This window comes from Helianthus annuus, chromosome 8 (assembly GCF_002127325.2).
Source record: "Helianthus annuus cultivar XRQ/B chromosome 8, HanXRQr2.0-SUNRISE, whole genome shotgun sequence".
Classification (NCBI taxonomy): domain Eukaryota; kingdom Viridiplantae; phylum Streptophyta; class Magnoliopsida; order Asterales; family Asteraceae; genus Helianthus; species Helianthus annuus.
In genome coordinates, this window is record NC_035440.2 from 15,383,804 (window position 1) to 15,411,452 (window position 27,649).

General features: G+C 38.5%; 2 protein-coding genes across 6 annotated transcripts in view; both read left to right on the forward strand.

The window, feature by feature from the left end:
- Positions 1–16,807, forward strand: part of LOC110872182 (receptor-like protein 38) — a 96,157-nt gene extending 79,350 nt beyond the window's left edge. Inside the window, exons 1-2 of one of the 2 annotated variants that reach the window (XM_022120968.2) lie at positions 13,129–15,016; positions 16,492–16,807. In XM_022120968.2, the coding sequence (XP_021976660.1) occupies positions 13,416–14,681 (1,266 nt within the window). In that variant the 5' untranslated portion in view covers positions 13,129–13,415 and the 3' untranslated portion in view covers positions 14,682–15,016; positions 16,492–16,807. Of the gene's footprint in view, positions 1–13,128; positions 15,017–16,491 lie in introns of those variants that run through there. The other variant, XM_035976467.1, reaches the window with a different exon arrangement.
- Positions 16,808–23,741: 6,934 nt separating this feature from the next.
- LOC110872183 (receptor-like protein EIX2) lies at positions 23,742–27,419 on the forward strand. Of its 4 annotated transcripts, none has more exons than XR_004864729.1 (2): positions 23,742–25,629; positions 27,104–27,419. XR_004864729.1 is itself a non-coding variant. In XM_035976468.1 (2 exons), the coding sequence occupies exons 1-2, from the start codon at positions 25,305–25,307 to the stop codon at positions 27,244–27,246; spliced, it is 468 nt and encodes a 155-aa protein (XP_035832361.1). In that variant the 5' UTR covers positions 23,942–25,304; the 3' UTR covers positions 27,247–27,419. The 4 variants fall into 4 exon arrangements, 3 of the variants coding, with proteins under 3 accessions (XP_035832361.1, XP_021976666.1, XP_021976665.1); XM_035976468.1 differs by having other exon boundaries at positions 23,942–25,629; XM_022120974.2 differs by having other exon boundaries at positions 23,968–25,607; positions 27,082–27,419.
- Positions 27,420–27,649: the final 230 nt, after the last annotated feature.

A 27,649-nucleotide genomic window follows, 5' to 3' on the forward strand; every position in this document is an offset into this window, starting at 1 on the left:
TTGACAGTCGAGGTTCTTCATGACTAAGGATACGAAATCCGATTCGATTCGCTCGACCTCGTGCTGCGGACAGAAGTTCTCTTTAATCAGGGCCACAAACTGTTCCCATGACAAACCGTACAGTGTGGCCTTACCGGCAGCTTGTAGGAGTGACCTCCACCATGCTAACGCATCTCCTTTGAATGACTGGGACACGTACTTAACGACGTCCCTATCAGCACATCCGCTGATATCAACCACAGTGTCCATCTCGTCAATCCACGTCATGCAGTCGACGGCTCCTTTTTCCCCAGTGAAATCTCTGGGCTTGCAAGATACAAAATACTTGTACGTACAGGACCTGCTGTACGTGTCACGTTTCAGCTCAATCTCCTGCTTTGGGACGCTGCTGTGGTTGGAGGAGTGATTATCATCCTCAACTTTCTTTGGCTCACTCTTTTTAGATGGCGGCTTACTATGAGCCCCAGAATGAGTCTTAGCCTTGACATGCGTCACTGAGCGGGTTCTACTCTGAGTACCACTAGATTCTCTGAACTGCCTATCCATAGCCTTGGCGACAGCATTATCAATCAGTGCTTGCAGTTCTGCACCGGTAACGTGAATCTTTGCATTATCTGAGCGTTCCCCAGTATGACTGTTGGTTTCTTCCGATTTGGCCATCGTAGCTTTAAGCTACAATAAGGGACAAGGTCTTATTTAGAACCTAACAGTATTATCGTCCTAGACGATTTATTAACCATGGTATCAAAAACCTTAGCAGTTAATTTAATAAATTTCATTCAGGCTCTTATTAGCAATCAAGGAATGAAAATATATATATTGGCACCATAGGCCTAGTCACAACGGACAATTACTAAATTATAAATTTAGATTTTTATAGGACTATAAATTGTATAATTAAACAAATAATCCTTTACTAGACAGAGAGTCATAAACCACAACTGTCATTATATAACACAGTTATAACCCGTAGGTATCAAGCCATTAATAGACTTGTGTACAGATAAAATCTGTAGGTAATTCTTTACTAGGCAGGGAGTCATAGACCACTACTGCCACTATATGACATAGTCATAACCCGTAGGTATCAAGTCATTAATAGACTTGTGTACAGATAAAATCTGTAGGTAATTCTTTACTAGGCAGGGAGTCATAGACCACAACTGCCACTATATGACATAGTCATAACCCGTAGGTATCAAGTCATTAATAGACTTGTATACAGATAAAATCTGTAGATAGTTTATTAAAAAGGGTGGCTTGTGTGATTCTACAGATCACGCTTAGCCAGAATGTTAACATGTTCTCAGATGTTAACAGGGAGTTGAATCCTTTCAACCAGGTTTTACCATCAGGGCCAGGCCTGTTAATAAGGCATTCAGGCTAGGTTATACCTTACTAAGATTCTTATGAAATGGCAAATCAAATAAAAATTGATATTTTCCATTATTTTAATATTATTCATGCATATAAATAAAATGATAAATTCAAATCAACCATTTAAATTTCCAATAAAATACCAGTACATAATTGCCCTAAACGGGACTTTGAAATAACATAACTAGCATGAATAACATGCCCGCGCAGGGGCTAAACAAGTACAACAATAACAGAATAAAACAAAACAAACCCACGCAGGGGTTAACAGAATAACATACCCACACAGGGGTAGAGAAAGATTGATATACCCACGCAGGGGTAGAGTACTGGAATAAATGTCCACGCAGGGACATGAGTACATGAAAAAAAAAAAATCGAAGGATTCAACGATCCTTCTTGCTCTTACCCTTGAGCAAATCGAATACCTTCTTAAACAGGCCACTGGTGCGTCGGCGATCCTCTCGCATATTGTGCTGGAACTCGCGTCGCATGCTATCAATCCCCTGCAGGATCTCCTGAACCTGCGGCGGCGACATCATAGGCGCCGGTGGTGGTGGCTGGTAGTGCTGCGGCTGCGGCGGCTGGTAAGGCTGCGGCTGCGGTGGCTGCTGGTAACCCGGAGGGTAACCAAAAGTAGATGGGCCAGCAGCCCAAGGGTCTCCAAGTGGACCACTATGTGGGAGTGAGCTGTAGTTCACAGCTTGCCAATAAGGGTCTCCCGTGTAATCATAACCCTGAGGGAATACTTGCTCGAACGGGTTGAACTGAGCGGCACTAGCATAAGCCGGAATCGGCTCTCCAAAATTCTGCGGCGGCAGAGGCGGGATCGGAACAGAAGTAACCTCCGATACGGGATGCTGAGACTCCCCTGTCTCAGACTCCCCGGGTAGAGACGTGTAGCGGCTGCTACTAACACGTGGAGGGGTGCCTATGCGAATCCCTCCGCGCGTAGACATGCGCGCGTTCCTCCTCGGCCTCTGAGGTGGAGGAGGTAAGACTGGCGGCGGCGGTGGTGACGGAGTGATCACGTCACGCCACAGGGCATCAGATAGGTCCTGCGGTAGAGGCGGCTGCTGCTGGAGCTGCTGCTGCTGCTGCGAGTGGTGCTGTGAGTGCACCGGCGAACCATGGAGCGATTGAAGCATCGGAGTACCATGGAGTGATTGAAGCATCGGAGAGTTGTGGCTAGGGGTGAAGTACCAATCATGCTGCTTGAACCTCTCCTGGAAGCTGTCCACACCATTAAATGGTGATCCTGTGTATGGCGACCCATCCGATATCTCAATCGGGTGGTTTGGTGTGCCTGATGGTGGGAGCGAAGGGTCCGTCTCCTCGTCTACGTCCATCTCGTGACCACCAGAAAAGTGGTCCTCCTGTCCAAGTGGGTTATGGCCCACTGGCTCCTCCACATAAGCATTAGGGTTATACAAACCCTGGTAGGCTGGCGCTGGATGCTGGTGTGGTGACTGGTGCAACGGTATGTATGATCCAAGCGAATCATGGGGCCCGTTCTCCGAATGGGGCCCAAACGAGTGGGGTAATGACGGAGAAGTGCTCGCGGAAACCGAATGCCTAGCAGGCTCGGCAATAGACCTCCAAAGGTCGTTGGCGGCTGTGTGGTGTGTAGCAGATGGAGCCCGCCTATGCGAGGGACCAGCCTCATGATCATGTGATGTAGGAAATCCTCCACGACCTCTCATCCTTGGCGGCATCCTGATCCTGTCAAAGGTCAAACAAGTTGCACAACAAAATATATAAGACAATGCAATAATAAATAAAAAAAATAAATTAAACGAAATGTCGAACATTTCCTAAGTTCCTTGTCTAGACTCGAAAATCGAGAATGTGCAATTGTGTAACTGAGATTAAACACAAAAGACTAGTGTTTAATTCACTCAGCGTTGGCTCTGATACCAACCTGTCACACCCCCAAATTCCACGTGTCACCGGTGGGCCCGGTGTGGGGTACAGTGACGTAGTTGGCATCGTCATAGACAAACAACACAATATAATAATGCACAGCGGAAGCAGAATAGAAACATTTCAACTTTAATTTAAAGTGCAATAATAAATATCACAGTCGTTGAAATGGATCCACAGGCGGATCAATAAAATACGATAAAATAATAGTTCAACAGATAAATGTCGTCCGAGTTTGCGAGACTATTGTGGACGCTCTCTAGGAAACAGCCAGCCTATTTCCGTATAGTACCTGCACTTAATCTTTTGGAAAAATACGTCAGTTTACACTGGTAAATACAAATCGACCGACTCATTTTGAAAATGATTTAAAATTTATTTAAATGCACAAGGCATAAATATTTTATTAACTTGGGATAATTATATAATATAAACTTGTGAACGATTTACATGCACTTATATCTCTGGTGGCCCGGGATCTACTGTCCGGGCTAGAGATTTAATTGACACACCACATCAAAGAGTTATACACGACGGGTGTACGCCTACACCCCGTGCTCTGGTCGTGGCCATCTCGTAAGATAATGCCAAGGATATCCGGGACATGGTCAACAACCCCCCAAAGCCTTTAAGTAAGACAAAACTGTTTAAACGAAATCACACAAGCTATTCAAGACTGAACACCCATAGGGAGCAGGACTTGTGCGCCCGATCAAGCGGTATTTTAAATACCGTACCCCAAGCCCGTATAGGGAAAATAAGTCAAAATGTATTTACCTGAGCAAGTATAAGTCACAAACGATAAGTGGTGGTAGCTTTTACCGGGCTTCCTAATCTGGAACAAAGGTTTATAATTAACCTATTAGATTCCTAACGGCCTTTTATTTAAGCCTAAGCTTTGACCGGTTAGTTTTAGGAATGATACGGTTTACGCACGATTAAGCGAAAGACCGGATAGAATGTGATTTAGACCCGACAAGTTTGAATACTTGTATAATATGGGTATACTAAATACATTCTGGATTTTGAAATAAAAATGATATCGTTTGACCCGTTTTGGTCAATTTACGCAAACTAGTTACGTAAACCGAACCGAACGCGATAAGGGCGAAACGGGTAGCCAAAAGATTCAAATGCAAGTTCCCTGAATTAATATGCTTAGAATATGATACTATATCAGTAAGTTATGTTCTATATTGCCCGGGATAATTTTAAACTCAAATTATGCCTTAGAAGGGCATTTTGGTCATTTAAAAGATAATAAAAGGGTGAAATTAGAAATCTGAGTTTCGGGTCTGGTTCATACAGTAAATATACTTAATATAACATATTATATCAGTAGGGTATGATCCATATACCAAATATATCATTTAAAACCAAACTATGCACCGTAGGGGCAATTTAGTAATTTCACAAGGGCTAAAAATGCCAAAACTGGAAACCTGAGTTCAAAATATTATACTTACTGTTATTATATGAAAATATGTAATTTACATCAGTAGGTATAAGTCTTATGTGTTTAAAACAAGTAAGACGCTTTACTATGCGTTAAAACGCTAAAAATACGGTTTAAGGGCGTTTTCGGGTTTTCACAGTAAATCTGAGATTTTTATATTTCCAGAATACTTAAAATAATTTATTCATCATATAAAATCAGTAGAAAAAGGTTTCGGGTCAAAAGGATATGCAAAACTCATTTTATGGCCTAAACGGTCAAAACCGACATAAGCCGAAATGACTAAGCGATTTGAGATCCGTTCAGCCAAAAATTAAATAAAAATCATCTAAAATCCCAAAATATTATATTACATCTGTTGGTAAAAAGTTTCGTGTCAAAACGTGGCCAGAAACGGGTTCTACGCAAAAAGGACCGTTTATGTAAATTTATAATATCGTTTTACGCTAATGGCCATAGCTCACAATCTGGACCACCAACTGATCCGAAACTTTCGGTGCAAGTTTATATAATAAAAATAAAGATTTCCATCCTTTCACTTTTCCAAAAATCCCGTTTTAAATCAAAAAGGGCAAAATAGTCAACTTTATGCATAAACCGGAAACAAGCATTCGAATAGGCTAAACATAGACTCAATCAAGGAAAATTCCAGAAAGTTTAACTAAAATAAAAATAGTCAAAAATACTTTCCAATACAGATCTTGTACATGCATGTATGAATCCGAATCGATAGTCTACGAAATAATCGTTTTACAAGACTTTCGGTTCCGATTCGTGGCTATACTATAGAGTGTCGAGTTGATGATGATTAAAACACATTTATATATATGTTACAAGTTATTTTCAATGATCAATCAGGTTGCATGTCATCTATATCATTAATCATGTCATCTTTCGCAAAAATCACTTCTGTTGACTTTTTAGAATTAGGTTTGACTCGACATTAAGCATGCATGTAGTGGGAATCAGTTAGTACCCTTTAGAGGGTTTGTTTCCCACATAAATACCAATCTATAACAAGTTTCAATTTGAGAAAATACTGAAAGAAATCCGTTTAATCAGAAAGTCAAAGGTTATGAACACCCAGTTTGACTTTTAGCAATTAACACAACAAGAATGGATCAAAGAACGAATTGAAGGCTTACAAGAGTCCTATAGATGTTAAATGGTCACTAGGAGTCGGCCTTGTTGCTCAGAATCCCTCCAGAAAGCTTGCTTGAAGTGTTCTTGAGAGCTCTTGAGAGAATGCTCCTTGTTCTTCACTTGCAAATGATCAAAATGAGATCAATTCTTGTTTTAAATCAGTATTTTCGAGGTTCCTGTAGTTGTAGGCATGCAAGGCATGCTATTGGGTCGATTGGAGGTGCAAGTGAGCTGGATTCCACTCAAAATCGGAGCCAAAACAGCCCAATTCGCGACTGTTGTCGCTGGGCGCTGGGTCGCGGCCCGCGTGGCACCTCAGGCGGGGCGCCTGGGGGTCAGCTGGTCAAACTTGGCTCATTTGTTGCACGTTTGGTCCTTGAACTTTAGATGCGATGGTTTGGCTACTTATCTTGATCCGTAAACCCCCAACCTTGGCTTTTAAGGACCTTAGGACTTTTACCAACATGGTAATGTCCTCGGATAACTTTGCGCTCAACCGAAAAGTCCTGAATTCGACGTTGACGCTTTTAGTCCCTTAAGTACGGTTTTGGCCATAACTTTCTCATACGTTGACGAAACTTCATGAAATTTTTACCACATATTCTAGTGAGTATATTTTAGCTATACAAAGCTTCGGGTCTGCCAAAAGTTCACTCAGAGGTATAAATTAAACATGTTGACACTTTTGGCCCCTATAGTCTACGATACTTCACTTTTGGGCAATTTCCGCGTCGTATGATCCATGAACCATCCGTTAAATGTTATAAACATTATGTGGGGTTATCATAGAGCCTATTTATCCATTGTTGACACTTTGGACCCTTACGTTCCATAGTTTTCACTGTTTGTCACTTTTAGTCCTTCTAAAGTATGTTTGCACATAACGGAACTTTATGACACGTGTCAAGACATTATTGGACGAAATTTTTCGAGGTGTTACAGTAGGGCTTCTCGTAGCGCAAAGGTATAATACTGTCCTCCACGTGCTAAGCATTGAATGGAGCTCTACCATCTTCCCATTAACGGATGCCCCACTAGATCCACGACCTCAAGCGATAACGCTTGTACATGTTCACGGGGGACACTTCATACATGCTAAGTTGGAAGGAGACTACCCCATGCCTTTAGTGAACCCGTTGTGGTCGGCACATCGATCAATAGCTGCGAAACGGTGGGAAGAAATGTATAGGCCGCGGTTAGAGCACTACTACGAGTTAATCCATCCTAAATCAGACCGAGACAAAGACAGAGAACCGAGTTTAAATGTTATCGAAGATTAAGCGGAAACTTGTATTTTTGTAAATTGTAGAAATTTTTTAATTTATAAAGTTTGTATCATTTTTAATTTTTATAATTCAAATAATATCATTTTTAATTAATTTTTAATTTATAATTCAAATTTTTATAAACATAATTTTTGTATTATTTTTAGCTTCTCTAAATTATATTTGTGCCATTATTTATCAAAAAATATTGTTTTCTATAAATACAAACCAAGGAAAACACAGAAAAAAAATGGACCTATATGCTGCGTAGGGATCCCTACGCATCGTGTGATAACCAAATGACAATAAGGCCCCTGTTTTTGGCTTCCTTTAGCCTCAGAACTAGGGTAAAAAGGTAAAATGACCAAAACCAAGGCAGCGTATTGATCAATACGCATCGTATGTCAAAGGCGGACAATTTTCCCCCCAATTTAAAGTTTAAAAATATAAATATGTTAAATTACCATTTTGCCCTTCTGTTAGGGCTAGACGGGTCTGAATATAAGGGCAAAAAGGTCATTTTCGGACGTTTATATACGCTCCGTATGGAGCTCTACGATACGTATATAAAGGTCATCACAATGACCTTTATACCCTTCTATCCATGCTTCGTATAGGCTATACAGAAGGGTATATAGGTCATTCTCCTGACCTTTATATAGGCGTCGTAGAGAGCAATACGGAGCGTATATAAAGGTCGACAATGACCTTTTTGCCCTTATATTCAGCCCCGTTAGGGACCTACGCGACTTACGGTTCGACTTCAACTAAATAATAAAAAAATATAATTTAACGACGACGATCTTAGTTTTGACGCTCGTAAGGCGCGTACGGCCCTAACGAGCGTCGAAACTAAGTCTAAATATTATCCTGAGTGCTACCAGATAATATTAAGTTCCTAACTCTCCGTTTAAACTTAGGTATTATTACAACACCTAATTGCTTAAACAAGTGGCTTAGCTTATACTAAGGCATCTTTTCTTATGTTCAAGTCTAAATGTTATCAGATGTGCTACCAGTTAATAGCAATCTCCTAACTCTTTTATTTAAGCTTAAGTATTATTATCACAACACTTATAGGCTTAAAGCAGTGACTCTGATACCACCTTTACTGTCACGACCCCCGACCCCATCCTGGTCGGAATCGGGAGCCGTGAACAGTCCAGTGGTACCGGTGGTTATTTTTGAAAACATTGCAGCGGAAATTTCTTCAGGACCGTGAGTTAGGAAAAATATCAGAGTTTAGAAAACACCGGATTTTATTTAAATAGATGAAATAAATTCATGTTTTACAAAGGTAGCTTTTAATAAGGGATATACTCAAAAACATATTTCTTAAGTTGATTTAATTCATAAAATAAGCCACTTCTTGAAGTCCTTCAGTGCCGGATCCAACCCTACTCCAATCTACTATAATTACCTGAAACGCGTTTTAAAAAGGTTTTGTCAGCGGGAAATACTGAGTGAATCATTCAGTTTTACTAAAACGACACATTTGTTATAATTCACAGTATTAAGAGAGATTACAATGTTTCTATGTCAACCAACTACCCACAGTACTTGTCACTCGACTCGTTTCGGTGACTGTGGTCATATCACTGTTGGGTCCGTTCACCCACAAGTGACGTACATCCCTATTTAGGTCCTGTCACCTAAAAGGGTATCAGGATTTAGGCTCGCCCACCTAAACTGATAAAACAATAGTAATGTGCACAATACCCCACATACCGGCTGTAATTGAAGACTACATAAACTTAATCACTGTAATTATAATTCTGAAAATAATTTGGAGTATTGTAAAACAGTTTGATAAAAAGAGAATGACTCACATTATAAGCATGCAGTATTGAATTAACAAGCTTCATGATTCAGATTCTTCTGAGAACTAGCATCTACTTTGATTGTAATTGTATGGGGTGAAGTTTAGTCTATTGATAGCATTGAATCCTAATTTAAATAATAATGCTCACGAAACTAGGTAAATAACTAATACAACATTTACGATAAACTCAGGAGATTAAAACCCTCACGACGGATGACAAAGTGCAATAACTTAAACATCCATCGGATTCACAACGAATGACAGAGTCTACCCCGAGTTTGGGCGGCACTCAAACATCCTGTCGGAATCACGACTAATGACAAAGGATAACACTTAAACATCCTGTCGGATAGTTTCAGTCGATCGGATATTGAATCGTAGCAGCGATCGAGTTAATACCCTGTATCGTAGGAGCGTTTCGGGATTGTGTGTGTTTGGTAGTAATCAGAGAATATCTTGGAGTGTATAACGAGTTTTGACATCGTTCCAGGGCCAGAAATCAAGTCCCACGGCCTACTATTTATGGCTGGAAAATAGTCTCCCTCGCGTGTCGCGATAGGGACCATTGATCCTGTCGCGTGGCGCGACGGGTCTATTTTCTAGCCTAGGGTGGACACGTTTAGGGGTAGGCTTGCTGAGTCGATTGTACGACTAAATTCAATTTTGACAAGAAATTTTGAAGATAATATCGAAAGGGGAATTGCTCCCTTTGAGTTTTAGGGGCCTGGATCCTGATTCTGATTATTCTGAAAATTTTAGGGATTGTGTAGGATTACTTGGGTGTCTCAAATTAGGGTTTCCTATTGAGTAAATACAATAATAGATATGACTTTTGATGAAAGTTGTTTACAAAATAAATAATAGTTTTGGGTAAATCATAAAAAGGAAATAAAACAGTGAGAAAAGAGAATGGACTCAATTGGTAATTTTAGGGTTCAACTAGAAAATTTCCTGGTATAAATTTTGTATATAACTTTTGGGCTATTAAAAATATAATGCACTCGTGTTAAGTATAGTACCTCTAATTCAACCTTGTCCCGAAGTCCCGAGATAGAATCCCAACAATTTAGTCGGGCAGGGCCCTGACATATGTTATGAGGTTCAGATCAATCGGAAAGAGAGAGTTACAATACTTAAAACAGGGCAGAATCCTATTATTATTATTATTATGTAAACAATAAAAATAAGAATATACATATATGAGATTTCGAGAGAGAGGGTGTGAAAGAAAATGGAAAGGCACTGATCTAATTTATAGTTGGATGGTTGCTTAAGGGATACGAAAATTTTCATACACCTATGTACTTTCTTTGATGCCACCCCAACTCACAAGCACACACGTATATATAAAAAATGAATTCATATGCTTAGATGCTTTCTTTTAATGCCACGTACATAAAATGAAATTTTAAGAATTCTATTGATTCTTTGTAGGACATGAATGGCTCTTGGACTTCCATGCATATTATAGAATTTTCATATTTCATTATTTCATTCTTATATTTTTATACAAGTATACTCACAATCCAATTGAATTGTAACTAGTTAACTATTATTATTATAATATAATTAATTCAGCAGTTTTACTTATTTGGTGCGTATAACTTGTAAGATATGACGTTTTATAAAATAATGAATATGTTATTAGAACCAGAATATTTTTGTCTACATTTGGGTCTAAGTTTCATCAAAAATAGAGTAGGTTCAAAATACACTGTATTTTTATAATTTAATTATTTATGGTTCCTAGGCCTGTCTAGAAACTTCATATTTCTAACAGTCGACTTATCCGTAAATTACCCTTCTAATAATATAAGTTTTTATAGACTTTTATTTTATTAGAAAGGTCACCCATATACGGGCCAAAATATTTCAACCAACTATATAAAATAGTGTTTAAAACTATTTGGGTTGAATATTTATATTAGAAATAAACTAGTTACTAGTTACTACTGGTTAATAAATTTAACCAAACTTATTATTCTTATATAAAAATAGGAATGTTACAGGTTGGCGCAGTACTTCGCCTCCGCGCATCATCGACAGGAGCGTGGAATTCTATTCGGCGGCGCCTACGTGACCAAGATAGCCCATTCGTTGGGCTATCATCCGGAGAACGACCGCGGACGTGTCGGCCCGGCGACACAGCCAAAGCGGATGGGGATGAACACAATAAACGGGATGCAAATTACCAAAGACTTTCCATGCGGGAAGCGGTTAAAGAAACTGGACGACACGCAATACGAGCTTACACAACTGCCAGAAGAGTTCCCTCTGTTTTATCCCCCGCACGATCCGGAGCCGCCGGAGCCGTATGAGCCGGCCGCCGTTCTTCCGCAGCCACCACAGCCGCGTGGACCACTCGGGGCGCCTCAGTTCCCACGCCATGTTTGGCCGGTCCTGACCCGTCACATCAGCGGCTGCTTCGATACGTTGAAAGAAACAAATATCTGTTAGAGTGGGTAGCTGCGGCGCTGCAGCAGCAGCGACAGCATGGCGGGTTACCTCCACTACCCTTCATTGCGGATGCGGACTGGGATCAGCATCAGCAGCAGCAGCACCATCAGGAGCAGCAGCAGCAGCATCAGGAGCAGCAGCAGCAGCATCAGGAGCAGCAGCAGCAGCATCAGGAGCAGCAACAGTAGTATTTTATCATTTTGTTATGTATGGACAAACTTTGTTATGTATTTTGTTATGTATATATAAAACTTCGGTGTAAACGGTTTCACATATTTTGAAATGTATATATCAAACTTTGTTATATTTTGAAATTCAGGCAGGTTATTTAAAATGTTTTGTTGTATAGATAAAGTTCTGCAACTTTTAAAATTCAGGAAGGTCAATACGCTGCGTATATAAACTTGGTAAACTTTTGATACTTCAAACCTACCAAAATGACCCCAATTTTGCAGATGTTTAATATATGCTGCGTATTGACCAATACGCAGCGTATTGGTTAACTTGTGGATATAATGCTTTAAGTTTCTAATACTACCAGCTCCTAGTAGGAGGATAAACTGGTTAAGGCGTTGCGGTTCTAAACGAGAGGTCATGAGTTCGATTCTTGGCAAGGGCCGGTTCTTTAAAGAAGACCCCCTTTTTACCCATTTTTGACATATTTACACTTTGGTCCCTGCAGTTTCAGTTTTTATAAAAATAGTCCCTCAGTTTCAGTTTTTACAAAAGTAGTCCCTGACAGGGACCATTTGTGCCAATTTATGAAACATCAGGGACCTATTCTGTAAAAATTGAAACATCAGGGACCAAATTGTAAATATAACAAAAAAGGGACCATTTTTGTCAATTTTTAAAACAGCAGGGACCATTTGTGTAAAAGTCAATACCTTGCGTATTGATCAATACGCATCGTAGACAAACCTTGTTTTCTGTGCAATGATTGGTTATCAGGCACTGAGATCTAGGGTTTATCTACGCTGCGTATTGGTCAATACGCAGCATATTTGGTTAACCCTATACGCTGCGTATTGACCAATACGCAGCGTAGATAAACCCTAATTTTGCTAGGGTTTGGTGTGCCAATAGGCACTTTAGTGTGCCAATAGGCACACTCTATATATATAGCGAAATACATGATGTATACGTGTGCTTGCACATAGGACGGATCCAAGATTATTTTCCTTTGGGGTCACCTTTATTAGGTGGTCGTATTTTTCATAACCAAACGTTAGAATGAATATAATTTAAATACTATATCATAATAAAAATACTTAATCTTTAGAAAACAAACATTAATATTACAATGTCATTAGAAATGAAAAAAAAAAATACAAAACTCTATAGCTGTTCTCTACGAGAGTTTTCATCTTTTGAGAATGATTTTATATTTTACTGAAACATAGCTGAATTTAAACTTAGAAAATTAATGGTTAAATAATCAGATTGCAACTATGTTCGAAGTAAACCACTGAACAAAGAGACAAGTCATCTTAGCTACATGGAGGCAGGAGGGTTGAAAACTTGATATCAATGATGGATTGGCCGATTGTGAATGCGAATAGCCAGGCTGCGTTTGACCGAACCCTAAGTTGGGCTATCTGCGATGCATTAAAAAATAAAGAAAAGAAAATGGTGCTTGCGAAACTCAGACCTGTGACACTGAAAATGTTATTATGGGGTCGCTCAAAAGTTCGGTTAGGTTTTATACGTTGTTCTACTAAAAACTTTAATATCAGTGGGGTCCCAACCTTATGTTTTTGTGTAGGATGGAAATAGTTTCGGGAGAAAATGAAAAGAAGCCCGTGATTGAAGGAAACAATTATACAATTTGTCCAGTGATTTCCACAACGACTTGCAAAGTCTTTCATGGGCCATAAGGTCCCATCCATCTACATACTTATTACTTCACGTAGTTTGTTCATCATTGCAACTCATATTTCATCTCATTTTTCTTAACAGTTGAGGTTGAATCATGGGAAATCAGTGGGTTTTGGGGTTTTATCTCGTTTTCTTAAGCATGTTTTTGGTTGCAACCAAATATACTTGTTTGGGTGCTCAAAATTCGACAAGAAGCTGCCATGAACGAGAGAGACTAGCACTACTCGAGTTCAAACACAGCGTCAAAGATGACTTTGAAATACTCTCATCATGGGTTGGCATTGATTGTTGCTCATGGAAAGGAGTCCGCTGTGATGGTGTCACCGGAAGAGTTGTCGGTCTTCATCTCAGAGGAGATTTCGGCGACTATGATTACTACGAAGACGGTTACTACTTAGAAGGTGATAAAGTGAACCCATATTTGGCTGAGTTAAGACATCTGCAGCATCTGGATTTGAGTGGGAATAATTTTTATGGAAGTCAAATTCCTAAATTCATTGGATCCTTCAAGCAGCTAAGTTACCTCAATCTCTCTTATGCACTTTTTAGTGGTATTATTCCCCATCACATTGGAAATCTCTCCAATTTGAAGGTTCTTGATCTTCGTTCATCTTCATATGATGAAACTCGGCTAATCACGTCAAATGATATGGCATGGGTTTCTGGCCTTTCCTCACTTGAGCATCTTGACTTGAGTTACGTAGATCTTTCTCAAGCAAAAAATGTTGCTATGGTATTTTACATGATTCCTTCATTAGAATATATAAGTTTGAGTGCCTGTGAACTTTCTAATGCTGATCTTGGTCTACATCTTAATTCAAGTAAAATACTTCCCAACATTGAACATCTGGATCTTAGCTCCAACAGCTTTGAAGGTCAACTCCCTCATTTTTTTCAGAACTTGACATCCTTAACGTTCCTTGATCTTTCATACTATAATCTTAGTCTGGCATGGAACTCTGTAAACCTGCTAAACATGATCCCTTCTTTATCAGAATTGCATTTGTCAGGGTGTGAGCTTCACAATGCCCCCTTTTCACCCACTTATTTGAATTCCAGTGCCCATTCTAACATACAATATCTTGATCTTAGCTGTAATTCAATTGGGGGTAGGTTTCCATCTAAACTAATGAACATCACTTCCCTAACATTCCTTGACCTTTCAGAAAACCTTTTGCACTCATCAGTTTCTGTCATGCCTAACCTTCTAAAGCTCGATGTTTCTTATAATAACTTTGAGCACATCGAGCTTGTTGGGATTTGGAGACAATGTCATCTGAAGGAATTGAGCTTAACATCTAATCATTTTGGAGGAGAAATGATAGGCCCATCATCAAACACGTCTGAATGTTCCAGATAGCATCAGAAACATGAAGGCGTTAGTATCTCTTGACTTCTCAGACAACCAACTAAGCGGGACGATCCCTCAAAGCATGGCTGCTTTGAACGATTTGAGCTCTTTGAATCTGTCATACAACAAATTGTCAGGAAGATTTCCAACCGGAAAACAACTGCAGACACTTATCGACCCATCAATATATGCTGGTAACAGGGATCTCTGTGGTGAATATCTGCCAAATAATTGTTCCAATCCTGAAAACCCACCAGCCACAAGAAGCAAGAACAAATACAAAAAGGCTAATGGGCTAAGGAAGGTATGGTTTTACTTGGACATAACGTGTGGATTTGCAACAGGTTTTTGGGGTATTATTGGAGTCTTGGCATTCAAGAAGGAATGGAGAAGGAAGCTTTTTATGATTGCAGAGGTAACCATGGATAAGGTGTATGTGGCGGTTGCAGTGAAGATTTCCAAGATTAAAAGAAGCAGAGAAGCCTAATAGATTCTTATAATAGACAATATTTGTAAAATTGTTGTTTTGATTTAAAATACTCTGTTGTGTAATATAATTATGCCATGGGTGTGTTTAATAGAAATAAAAATATTACAATACACGAGATAGAAGAATACAGGTGACAGATGATTACAGAAGAAGTGGACTGAAGATTAGACATGACAATGGGTAGAAAATCATGTTCAAATGGCATTTGAGTCCAGTCACTTTTCTTGTGTTTTCCAAAATTATAGTTTGGGTCTCACCCCATTCTCTATTTGAATTAGATCTTCCAGTTGAGTCCAGAAAAGAAATAAAAAAGCAAAATTATAGTGTAGCTTTTGGAGGTCGATTGTCTTCCTTGTCGCCTCTGATGCCATGGGAACGATGAGGATGAGAATGGAGGTTGGTTTGAATTAGGGTTCTTTGATGTGTGCATCCATATGTGGAATAATATATTAGGATTATTTGTTTTTATTAATGTTATTAATGTTATGTTTTAGGATTAAGAATCAGTTTAGTATTTAAATTGGCATGCAATTGTTGCATCGTGGGTTGGTAGGTGGGTAAGTTAGTATTGAGTTAGTGGGTAGTTATCTATTTCCTCTTTTATATATTTGATGCTTGTATTATTTTGAGTTTATGAATAAAAATCTAGAGGTTATCTCAAGTCTTGCATCTAACTAATTTCTTTTGAGTTTGATCCACTCAACGGATTATCTATCAACCGATTGGTACATATCATTCTTGTGTTGTTTAGTATGTGATGTCCTATGTGAGTAGGGGTGCACAGAAAAACGGTTCCATGACCGTCCTTCACAAAAAAAAATGTGGAACCGGGAATCAAGAGAAAACAGGTATATTGAGGAACCGATTTCATACCCCCGGGTATGCATTGGGTTGTAGCCCTATGCTTTGAAACCGGTTCCAGGCCAATTATACCTGACCCAAAGTAGTAAAAACCTGAAAAAAGAAATACCTGACCCAAACTAGTAAAAACCTGAAAAAAGAAAACATAATCGGAACCAAACTGATCACTCTCCTCTCAAAAGAAAAAAAAGGGTTCCATACCCAATCTGATTTTACCAATACCCGGTTATTAACTCTGTTGATTAGGAGATTCAAACCCAGAACCAGTTCTAAAAGATAAAAAAAACGAAATGCGCAACACTATAAGTGCATACATGTATCACATGGACATGTTGCACAAAAGAGATCTAAACCATTTTCTAATAAAATTTCTCCCATTTTGTATTTGCGCAACACTATAAGTGCATACATGTATAAGGATTTTATACGTATGGTTTTACTTGGACATAACGTGTGGATTTGCAACAGGTTTTTGGGGTATTATTGGAGTTTTGGCATTCAAGAAGCAATGGAGAAGGAAGCTTTTTATGATTGCAGAGGTAACCATGGATAAGGTGTATGTGGCGGTTGCAGTGAAGATTTCCAAGATAAAAAGAGGCAGAGAAGCCTAATAGATTCTAATAAGTGACAATATTTGTAAAATTGTTGTTTTGGTTTAAAATACTCTGTTGTGTAATATATTTAGACCATGGGTTTGTTTAATACAAATAAAAATATTACAATACACGAGATAGAATACAGGTGATAGATGATTACAGAAGAAGTGGACTGAAGATTAGACATGCCAATGGGTAGAAAATCATGTGATCGGAGCATTCTCTATTCGAGTCCAGTCACTTTTCTTGTGTTTTCCAAAATTATAGTTTCAGTCTCACCCCAGTCTCTATTTGAATTAGATCTTCCAGTTGAGTCCAGAAAAGAAATAAAAAAGCAACAACAGCAGCAATGATGATTACCGAGAGAGAAACAATCCAAAAAGAGGTATATTTTTCGTTCTTTAGATTCTTTATCGTTCTGTGGTGTTTCCTGCAAAATCTTTACAGAAAACAAAGTCATTAGAATCTGCAAAACCTATACATAATACAAAGCTATGTACTGTAAGTTCCAAAAGTCTGGGATAAGGAGTTTACTTTGTAAGGGGACTTTCTTATTCATGTAGGGAAACACTCACCACAGCAATTTAAAAACATAACTTAGTTGATGAAGAGTACTTCATTAAATCGTCTGAATTGCTTAAACCGAAGCCAGTCATCCGGTTTAAGGATTCATACGATTAGGGTTTGACGGTTTAACAGTGTCAGTTTGAAATTTGGAATAGGCCATTTAAACATTTCCAATTATTATTTTGAATTTTAAAATATGCAGTTATCAATATGTTTAATATCAGCATCATTTTAGAAAGCACAAACTAACAGTTTTAAGACAATAATCCAATTCAAACCATTTTGGTAAACAGACACAAAAAAAATATGTAGCCACAGTTATCTTTCAGTAGGAATGAGCAAATGGTACCGGTACCTACTTTCGACATTTTCGGTACCGAGTGCATCCCTATCCTAATTGATCATCATGAAGTTTCTACTCATTCACAAACACAATAAGATTATATAGATAATGAAAAAAAAAAAGCTAATTAAAAACCGTATAAACTGAATTGTAATAAAATTTGCTTAACTGCAATGATTTGAAAATATACAACTTATCGATCTCCTTATTCTGAAATTAATCTTAAACCTTTAAAAAACCACTTCATTTGGAGAGCAAATTCATATGAAAACCCAGCAACCACTGCCAAAAGGAACAAATCCCAATATCCATAGACAAACAAACCAGCGGCTGCAACTTATATCCCGCAGCCGTTTCACTAACTTCCTCTGGGTCACAGTCGGTCAAAATCAACCCAACTTTTCCGTTAATGTGAGGAATTGCGCCAACAAAAGCAGGTTTTCCGGCAGATGGGGCATGGATGGGGAGTGAGCGCCTCATGAAAGAATTCTTACCAGGCCATTACAACATATGAGTGGGGTCGCAGTACTTGCCTTATGGCCTGAATTTGGTTCACACAAAGATTGTCGACACTGACGATGACGAGGCGTGTGTTGTGTGTTTGAGGTGGTTGTGTAGCTTCTGGAGGTAGATTGTCTTCTTTGTCGCCTTCGATGCCATGGAAACGATGACAATGGAGGTTGGTTTGAATTAGGGTTCTTGTGTTGTTTAGTATGTGATGCACTATGTGGGCAGGTGTGCACAGAAAAACAGCTCCTTGACCGTCCCTAACAAAAAATGTGGAACCGAGAATCAAGAGAAAACGGGTATATTAAGGAACCGATTTCATACCCAAGCGTACTAAGTAGCAATGGAACGGGTACGGGATCGGGGTACGGGGACGATACGGGAACGAGGAACGGCAAAACTCAAAATTCCAAGATACGGGTACGGCAATAAAAAATATAAAAAAATAAAAATACATTAAACAAATTCCAAAAATACTACATCTTCCAAAGGTAATTAATTATCAATAATCAAATCATTTTCAAATTCCGGTTCATCTAGTGAGAGATTGGCAATCGATAGAGAATTAGAGATGATGAGACTTGAGAGTTTAGAGATTAGAGAAGCCGAATATGATAGGTCTATTTATTTAATGGCCGGTTGGGGAATTTGAAAGGGTAAAAACCCTAAAAATAAATGGAAATGGGCTGTATACTTCTACCAGATACGTCCCCGACATTGGAAACGTTTAGGAAACGTCCCCGACGAGTACCCATGGTGTTTCCGTCCCCGACAAGTACCCGAGACGGGTACGGCCACATAAATGGAGTCCCCGTGCTACATAGCAAGCGTACCCCCTGGGTATGCATTGGGTTGTAGCCCTATGCTTTGAACCGGTTCCAGGCACAAACTAGTAAAAACCTGAGAAAAGAAAACATAATCGGAACCAAACTGATCACCCTCCTCTCAAAAAAAGGTTCCATACCCAATCTGATTTTACCAATATCCGATTATTAACTCTGTTGATTAGGAGATTCCAACCCAGAACCAGTTCTAAAAGATTAAAAAAAAAACGATCGAAATGCGCGACACTATAAGTTGATTTAATTCATAAAATAAGCCACTTCTTGAAGTCCTTCAGTGCCGGATCCAACCCTACTCCAATCTACTATAATTACCTGAAACGCGTTTTAAAAAGGTTTTGTCAGCGGGAAATACTGAGTGAATCATTCAGTTTTACTAAAACGACACATTTGTTATAATTCACAGTATTAAGAGAGATTACAATGTTTCTATGTCAACCAACTACCCACAGTACTTGTCACTCGACTCGTTTCGGTGACTGTGGTCATATCACTGTTGGGTCCGTTCACCCACAAGTGACGTACATCCCTATTTAGGTCCTGTCACCTAAAAGGGTATCAGGATTTAGGCTCGCCCACCTAAACTGATAAAACAATAGTAATGTGCACAATACCCCACATACCGGCTGTAATTGAAGACTACATAAACTTAATCACTGTAATTATAATTCTGAAAATAATTTGGAGTATTGTAAAACAGTTTGATAAAAAGAGAATGACTCACATTATAAGCATGCAGTATTGAATTAACAAGCTTCATGATTCAGATTCTTCTGAGAACTAGCATCTACTTTGATTGTAATTGTATGGGGTGAAGTTTAGTCTATTGATAGCATTGAATCCTAATTTAAATAATAATGCTCACGAAACTAGGTAAATAACTAATACAACATTTACGATAAACTCAGGAGATTAAAACCCTCACGACGGATGACAAAGTGCAATAACTTAAACATCCATCGGATTCACAACGAATGACAGAGTCTACCCCGAGTTTGGGCGGCACTCAAACATCCTGTCGGAATCACGACTAATGACAAAGGATAACACTTAAACATCCTGTCGGATAGTTTCAGTCGATCGGATATTGAATCGTAGCAGCGATCGAGTTAATACCCTGTATCGTAGGAGCGTTTCGGGATTGTGTGTGTTTGGTAGTAATCAGAGAATATCTTGGAGTGTATAACGAGTTTTGACATCGTTCCAGGGCCAGAAATCAAGTCCCACGGCCTACTATTTATGGCTGGAAAATAGTCTCCCTCGCGTGTCGCGATAGGGACCATTGATCCTGTCGCGTGGCGCGACGGGTCTATTTTCTAGCCTAGGGTGGACACGTTTAGGGGTAGGCTTGCTGAGTCGATTGTACGACTAAATTCAATTTTGACAAGAAATTTTGAAGATAATATCGAAAGGGGAATTGCTCCCTTTGAGTTTTAGGGGCCTGGATCCTGATTCTGATTATTCTGAAAATTTTAGGGATTGTGTAGGATTACTTGGGTGTCTCAAATTAGGGTTTCCTATTGAGTAAATACAATAATAGATATGACTTTTGATGAAAGTTGTTTACAAAATAAATAATAGTTTTGGGTAAATCATAAAAAGGAAATAAAACAGTGAGAAAAGAGAATGGACTCAATTGGTAATTTTAGGGTTCAACTAGAAAATTTCCTGGTATAAATTTTGTATATAACTTTTGGGCTATTAAAAATATAATGCACTCGTGTTAAGTATAGTACCTCTAATTCAACCTTGTCCCGAAGTCCCGAGATAGAATCCCAACAATTTAGTCGGGCAGGGCCCTGACATATGTTATGAGGTTCAGATCAATCGGAAAGAGAGAGTTACAATACTTAAAACAGGGCAGAATCCTATTATTATTATTATTATTATGTAAACAATAAAAATAAGAATATACATATATGAGATTTCGAGAGAGAGGGTGTGAAAGAAAATGGAAAGGCACTGATCTAATTTATAGTTGGATGGTTGCTTAAGGGATACGAAAATTTTCATACACCTATGTACTTTCTTTGATGCCACCCCAACTCACAAGCACACACGTATATATAAAAAATGAATTCATATGCTTAGATGCTTTCTTTTAATGCCACGTACATAAAATGAAATTTTAAGAATTCTATTGATTCTTTGTAGGACATGAATGGCTCTTGGACTTCCATGCATATTATAGAATTTTCATATTTCATTATTTCATTCTTATATTTTTATACAAGTATACTCACAATCCAATTGAATTGTAACTAGTTAACTATTATTATTATAATATAATTAATTCAGCAGTTTTACTTATTTGGTGCGTATAACTTGTAAGATATGACGTTTTATAAAATAATGAATATGTTATTAGAACCAGAATATTTTTGTCTACATTTGGGTCTAAGTTTCATCAAAAATAGAGTAGGTTCAAAATACACTGTATTTTTATAATTTAATTATTTATGGTTCCTAGGCCTGTCTAGAAACTTCATATTTCTAACAGTCGACTTATCCGTAAATTACCCTTCTAATAATATAAGTTTTTATAGACTTTTATTTTATTAGAAAGGTCACCCATATACGGGCCAAAATATTTCAACCAACTATATAAAATAGTGTTTAAAACTATTTGGGTTGAATATTTATATTAGAAATAAACTAGTTACTAGTTACTACTGGTTAATAAATTTAACCAAACTTATTATTCTTATATAAAAATAGGAATGTTACAGGTTGGCGCAGTACTTCGCCTCCGCGCATCATCGACAGGAGCGTGGAATTCTATTCGGCGGCGCCTACGTGACCAAGATAGCCCATTCGTTGGGCTATCATCCGGAGAACGACCGCGGACGTGTCGGCCCGGCGACACAGCCAAAGCGGATGGGGATGAACACAATAAACGGGATGCAAATTACCAAAGACTTTCCATGCGGGAAGCGGTTAAAGAAACTGGACGACACGCAATACGAGCTTACACAACTGCCAGAAGAGTTCCCTCTGTTTTATCCCCCGCACGATCCGGAGCCGCCGGAGCCGTATGAGCCGGCCGCCGTTCTTCCGCAGCCACCACAGCCGCGTGGACCACTCGGGGCGCCTCAGTTCCCACGCCATGTTTGGCCGGTCCTGACCCGTCACATCAGCGGCTGCTTCGATACGTTGAAAGAAACAAATATCTGTTAGAGTGGGTAGCTGCGGCGCTGCAGCAGCAGCGACAGCATGGCGGGTTACCTCCACTACCCTTCATTGCGGATGCGGACTGGGATCAGCATCAGCAGCAGCAGCACCATCAGGAGCAGCAGCAGCAGCATCAGGAGCAGCAGCAGCAGCATCAGGAGCAGCAGCAGCAGCATCAGGAGCAGCAACAGTAGTATTTTATCATTTTGTTATGTATGGACAAACTTTGTTATGTATTTTGTTATGTATATATAAAACTTCGGTGTAAACGGTTTCACATATTTTGAAATGTATATATCAAACTTTGTTATATTTTGAAATTCAGGCAGGTTATTTAAAATGTTTTGTTGTATAGATAAAGTTCTGCAACTTTTAAAATTCAGGAAGGTCAATACGCTGCGTATATAAACTTGGTAAACTTTTGATACTTCAAACCTACCAAAATGACCCCAATTTTGCAGATGTTTAATATATGCTGCGTATTGACCAATACGCAGCGTATTGGTTAACTTGTGGATATAATGCTTTAAGTTTCTAATACTACCAGCTCCTAGTAGGAGGATAAACTGGTTAAGGCGTTGCGGTTCTAAACGAGAGGTCATGAGTTCGATTCTTGGCAAGGGCCGGTTCTTTAAAGAAGACCCCCTTTTTACCCATTTTTGACATATTTACACTTTGGTCCCTGCAGTTTCAGTTTTTATAAAAATAGTCCCTCAGTTTCAGTTTTTACAAAAGTAGTCCCTGACAGGGACCATTTGTGCCAATTTATGAAACATCAGGGACCTATTCTGTAAAAATTGAAACATCAGGGACCAAATTGTAAATATAACAAAAAAGGGACCATTTTTGTCAATTTTTAAAACAGCAGGGACCATTTGTGTAAAAGTCAATACCTTGCGTATTGATCAATACGCATCGTAGACAAACCTTGTTTTCTGTGCAATGATTGGTTATCAGGCACTGAGATCTAGGGTTTATCTACGCTGCGTATTGGTCAATACGCAGCATATTTGGTTAACCCTATACGCTGCGTATTGACCAATACGCAGCGTAGATAAACCCTAATTTTGCTAGGGTTTGGTGTGCCAATAGGCACTTTAGTGTGCCAATAGGCACACTCTATATATATAGCGAAATACATGATGTATACGTGTGCTTGCACATAGGACGGATCCAAGATTATTTTCCTTTGGGGTCACCTTTATTAGGTGGTCGTATTTTTCATAACCAAACGTTAGAATGAATATAATTTAAATACTATATCATAATAAAAATACTTAATCTTTAGAAAACAAACATTAATATTACAATGTCATTAGAAATGAAAAAAAAAAAATACAAAACTCTATAGCTGTTCTCTACGAGAGTTTTCATCTTTTGAGAATGATTTTATATTTTACTGAAACATAGCTGAATTTAAACTTAGAAAATTAATGGTTAAATAATCAGATTGCAACTATGTTCGAAGTAAACCACTGAACAAAGAGACAAGTCATCTTAGCTACATGGAGGCAGGAGGGTTGAAAACTTGATATCAATGATGGATTGGCCGATTGTGAATGCGAATAGCCAGGCTGCGTTTGACCGAACCCTAAGTTGGGCTATCTGCGATGCATTAAAAAATAAAGAAAAGAAAATGGTGCTTGCGAAACTCAGACCTGTGACACTGAAAATGTTATTATGGGGTCGCTCAAAAGTTCGGTTAGGTTTTATACGTTGTTCTACTAAAAACTTTAATATCAGTGGGGTCCCAACCTTATGTTTTTGTGTAGGATGGAAATAGTTTCGGGAGAAAATGAAAAGAAGCCCGTGATTGAAGGAAACAATTATACAATTTGTCCAGTGATTTCCACAACGACTTGCAAAGTCTTTCATGGGCCATAAGGTCCCATCCATCTACATACTTATTACTTCACGTAGTTTGTTCATCATTGCAACTCATATTTCATCTCATTTTTCTTAACAGTTGAGGTTGAATCATGGGAAATCAGTGGGTTTTGGGGTTTTATCTCGTTTTCTTAAGCATGTTTTTGGTTGCAACCAAATATACTTGTTTGGGTGCTCAAAATTCGACAAGAAGCTGCCATGAACGAGAGAGACTAGCACTACTCGAGTTCAAACACAGCGTCAAAGATGACTTTGAAATACTCTCATCATGGGTTGGCATTGATTGTTGCTCATGGAAAGGAGTCCGCTGTGATGGTGTCACCGGAAGAGTTGTCGGTCTTCATCTCAGAGGAGATTTCGGCGACTATGATTACTACGAAGACGGTTACTACTTAGAAGGTGATAAAGTGAACCCATATTTGGCTGAGTTAAGACATCTGCAGCATCTGGATTTGAGTGGGAATAATTTTTATGGAAGTCAAATTCCTAAATTCATTGGATCCTTCAAGCAGCTAAGTTACCTCAATCTCTCTTATGCACTTTTTAGTGGTATTATTCCCCATCACATTGGAAATCTCTCCAATTTGAAGGTTCTTGATCTTCGTTCATCTTCATATGATGAAACTCGGCTAATCACGTCAAATGATATGGCATGGGTTTCTGGCCTTTCCTCACTTGAGCATCTTGACTTGAGTTACGTAGATCTTTCTCAAGCAAAAAATGTTGCTATGGTATTTTACATGATTCCTTCATTAGAATATATAAGTTTGAGTGCCTGTGAACTTTCTAATGCTGATCTTGGTCTACATCTTAATTCAAGTAAAATACTTCCCAACATTGAACATCTGGATCTTAGCTCCAACAGCTTTGAAGGTCAACTCCCTCATTTTTTTCAGAACTTGACATCCTTAACGTTCCTTGATCTTTCATACTATAATCTTAGTCTGGCATGGAACTCTGTAAACCTGCTAAACATGATCCCTTCTTTATCAGAATTGCATTTGTCAGGGTGTGAGCTTCACAATGCCCCCTTTTCACCCACTTATTTGAATTCCAGTGCCCATTCTAACATACAATATCTTGATCTTAGCTGTAATTCAATTGGGGGTAGGTTTCCATCTAAACTAATGAACATCACTTCCCTAACATTCCTTGACCTTTCAGAAAACCTTTTGCACTCATCAGTTTCTGTCATGCCTAACCTTCTAAAGCTCGATGTTTCTTATAATAACTTTGAGCACATCGAGCTTGTTGGGATTTGGAGACAATGTCATCTGAAGGAATTGAGCTTAACATCTAATCATTTTGGAGGAGAAATGATAGGCCCATCATCAAACACGTCTGAATGTTCCAGATAGCATCAGAAACATGAAGGCGTTAGTATCTCTTGACTTCTCAGACAACCAACTAAGCGGGACGATCCCTCAAAGCATGGCTGCTTTGAACGATTTGAGCTCTTTGAATCTGTCATACAACAAATTGTCAGGAAGATTTCCAACCGGAAAACAACTGCAGACACTTATCGACCCATCAATATATGCTGGTAACAGGGATCTCTGTGGTGAATATCTGCCAAATAATTGTTCCAATCCTGAAAACCCACCAGCCACAAGAAGCAAGAACAAATACAAAAAGGCTAATGGGCTAAGGAAGGTATGGTTTTACTTGGACATAACGTGTGGATTTGCAACAGGTTTTTGGGGTATTATTGGAGTCTTGGCATTCAAGAAGGAATGGAGAAGGAAGCTTTTTATGATTGCAGAGGTAACCATGGATAAGGTGTATGTGGCGGTTGCAGTGAAGATTTCCAAGATTAAAAGAAGCAGAGAAGCCTAATAGATTCTTATAATAGACAATATTTGTAAAATTGTTGTTTTGATTTAAAATACTCTGTTGTGTAATATAATTATGCCATGGGTGTGTTTAATAGAAATAAAAATATTACAATACACGAGATAGAAGAATACAGGTGACAGATGATTACAGAAGAAGTGGACTGAAGATTAGACATGACAATGGGTAGAAAATCATGTTCAAATGGCATTTGAGTCCAGTCACTTTTCTTGTGTTTTCCAAAATTATAGTTTGGGTCTCACCCCATTCTCTATTTGAATTAGATCTTCCAGTTGAGTCCAGAAAAGAAATAAAAAAGCAAAATTATAGTGTAGCTTTTGGAGGTCGATTGTCTTCCTTGTCGCCTCTGATGCCATGGGAACGATGAGGATGAGAATGGAGGTTGGTTTGAATTAGGGTTCTTTGATGTGTGCATCCATATGTGGAATAATATATTAGGATTATTTGTTTTTATTAATGTTATTAATGTTATGTTTTAGGATTAAGAATCAGTTTAGTATTTAAATTGGCATGCAATTGTTGCATCGTGGGTTGGTAGGTGGGTAAGTTAGTATTGAGTTAGTGGGTAGTTATCTATTTCCTCTTTTATATATTTGATGCTTGTATTATTTTGAGTTTATGAATAAAAATCTAGAGGTTATCTCAAGTCTTGCATCTAACTAATTTCTTTTGAGTTTGATCCACTCAACGGATTATCTATCAACCGATTGGTACATATCATTCTTGTGTTGTTTAGTATGTGATGTCCTATGTGAGTAGGGGTGCACAGAAAAACGGTTCCATGACCGTCCTTCACAAAAAAAAATGTGGAACCGGGAATCAAGAGAAAACAGGTATATTGAGGAACCGATTTCATACCCCCGGGTATGCATTGGGTTGTAGCCCTATGCTTTGAAACCGGTTCCAGGCCAATTATACCTGACCCAAAGTAGTAAAAACCTGAAAAAAGAAATACCTGACCCAAACTAGTAAAAACCTGAAAAAAGAAAACATAATCGGAACCAAACTGATCACTCTCCTCTCAAAAGAAAAAAAGGGTTCCATACCCAATCTGATTTTACCAATACCCGGTTATTAACTCTGTTGATTAGGAGATTCAAACCCAGAACCAGTTCTAAAAGATAAAAAAAACGAAATGCGCAACACTATAAGTGCATACATGTATCACATGGACATGTTGCACAAAAGAGATCTAAACCATTTTCTAATAAAATTTCTCCCATTTTGTATTTGCGCAACACTATAAGTGCATACATGTATAAGGATTTTATACGTATGGTTTTACTTGGACATAACGTGTGGATTTGCAACAGGTTTTTGGGGTATTATTGGAGTTTTGGCATTCAAGAAGCAATGGAGAAGGAAGCTTTTTATGATTGCAGAGGTAACCATGGATAAGGTGTATGTGGCGGTTGCAGTGAAGATTTCCAAGATAAAAAGAGGCAGAGAAGCCTAATAGATTCTAATAAGTGACAATATTTGTAAAATTGTTGTTTTGGTTTAAAATACTCTGTTGTGTAATATATTTAGACCATGGGTTTGTTTAATACAAATAAAAATATTACAATACACGAGATAGAATACAGGTGATAGATGATTACAGAAGAAGTGGACTGAAGATTAGACATGCCAATGGGTAGAAAATCATGTGATCGGAGCATTCTCTATTCGAGTCCAGTCACTTTTCTTGTGTTTTCCAAAATTATAGTTTCAGTCTCACCCCAGTCTCTATTTGAATTAGATCTTCCAGTTGAGTCCAGAAAAGAAATAAAAAAGCAACAACAGCAGCAATGATGATTACCGAGAGAGAAACAATCCAAAAAGAGGTATATTTTTCGTTCTTTAGATTCTTTATCGTT

Coding starts and splice junctions, on each gene's coding strand:
- LOC110872183 (XM_035976468.1), top strand. CDS start 25,305: ATGAAGGCGTTAGTATCTCTTGACTTCTCAGACAACCAACTAAGCGGG. Junction 25,630..27,103: donor AACGTGTGGATTTGCAACAG/GTTTTTGGGGTA, acceptor GATTTGCAACAG/GTTTTTGGGGTATTATTGGA.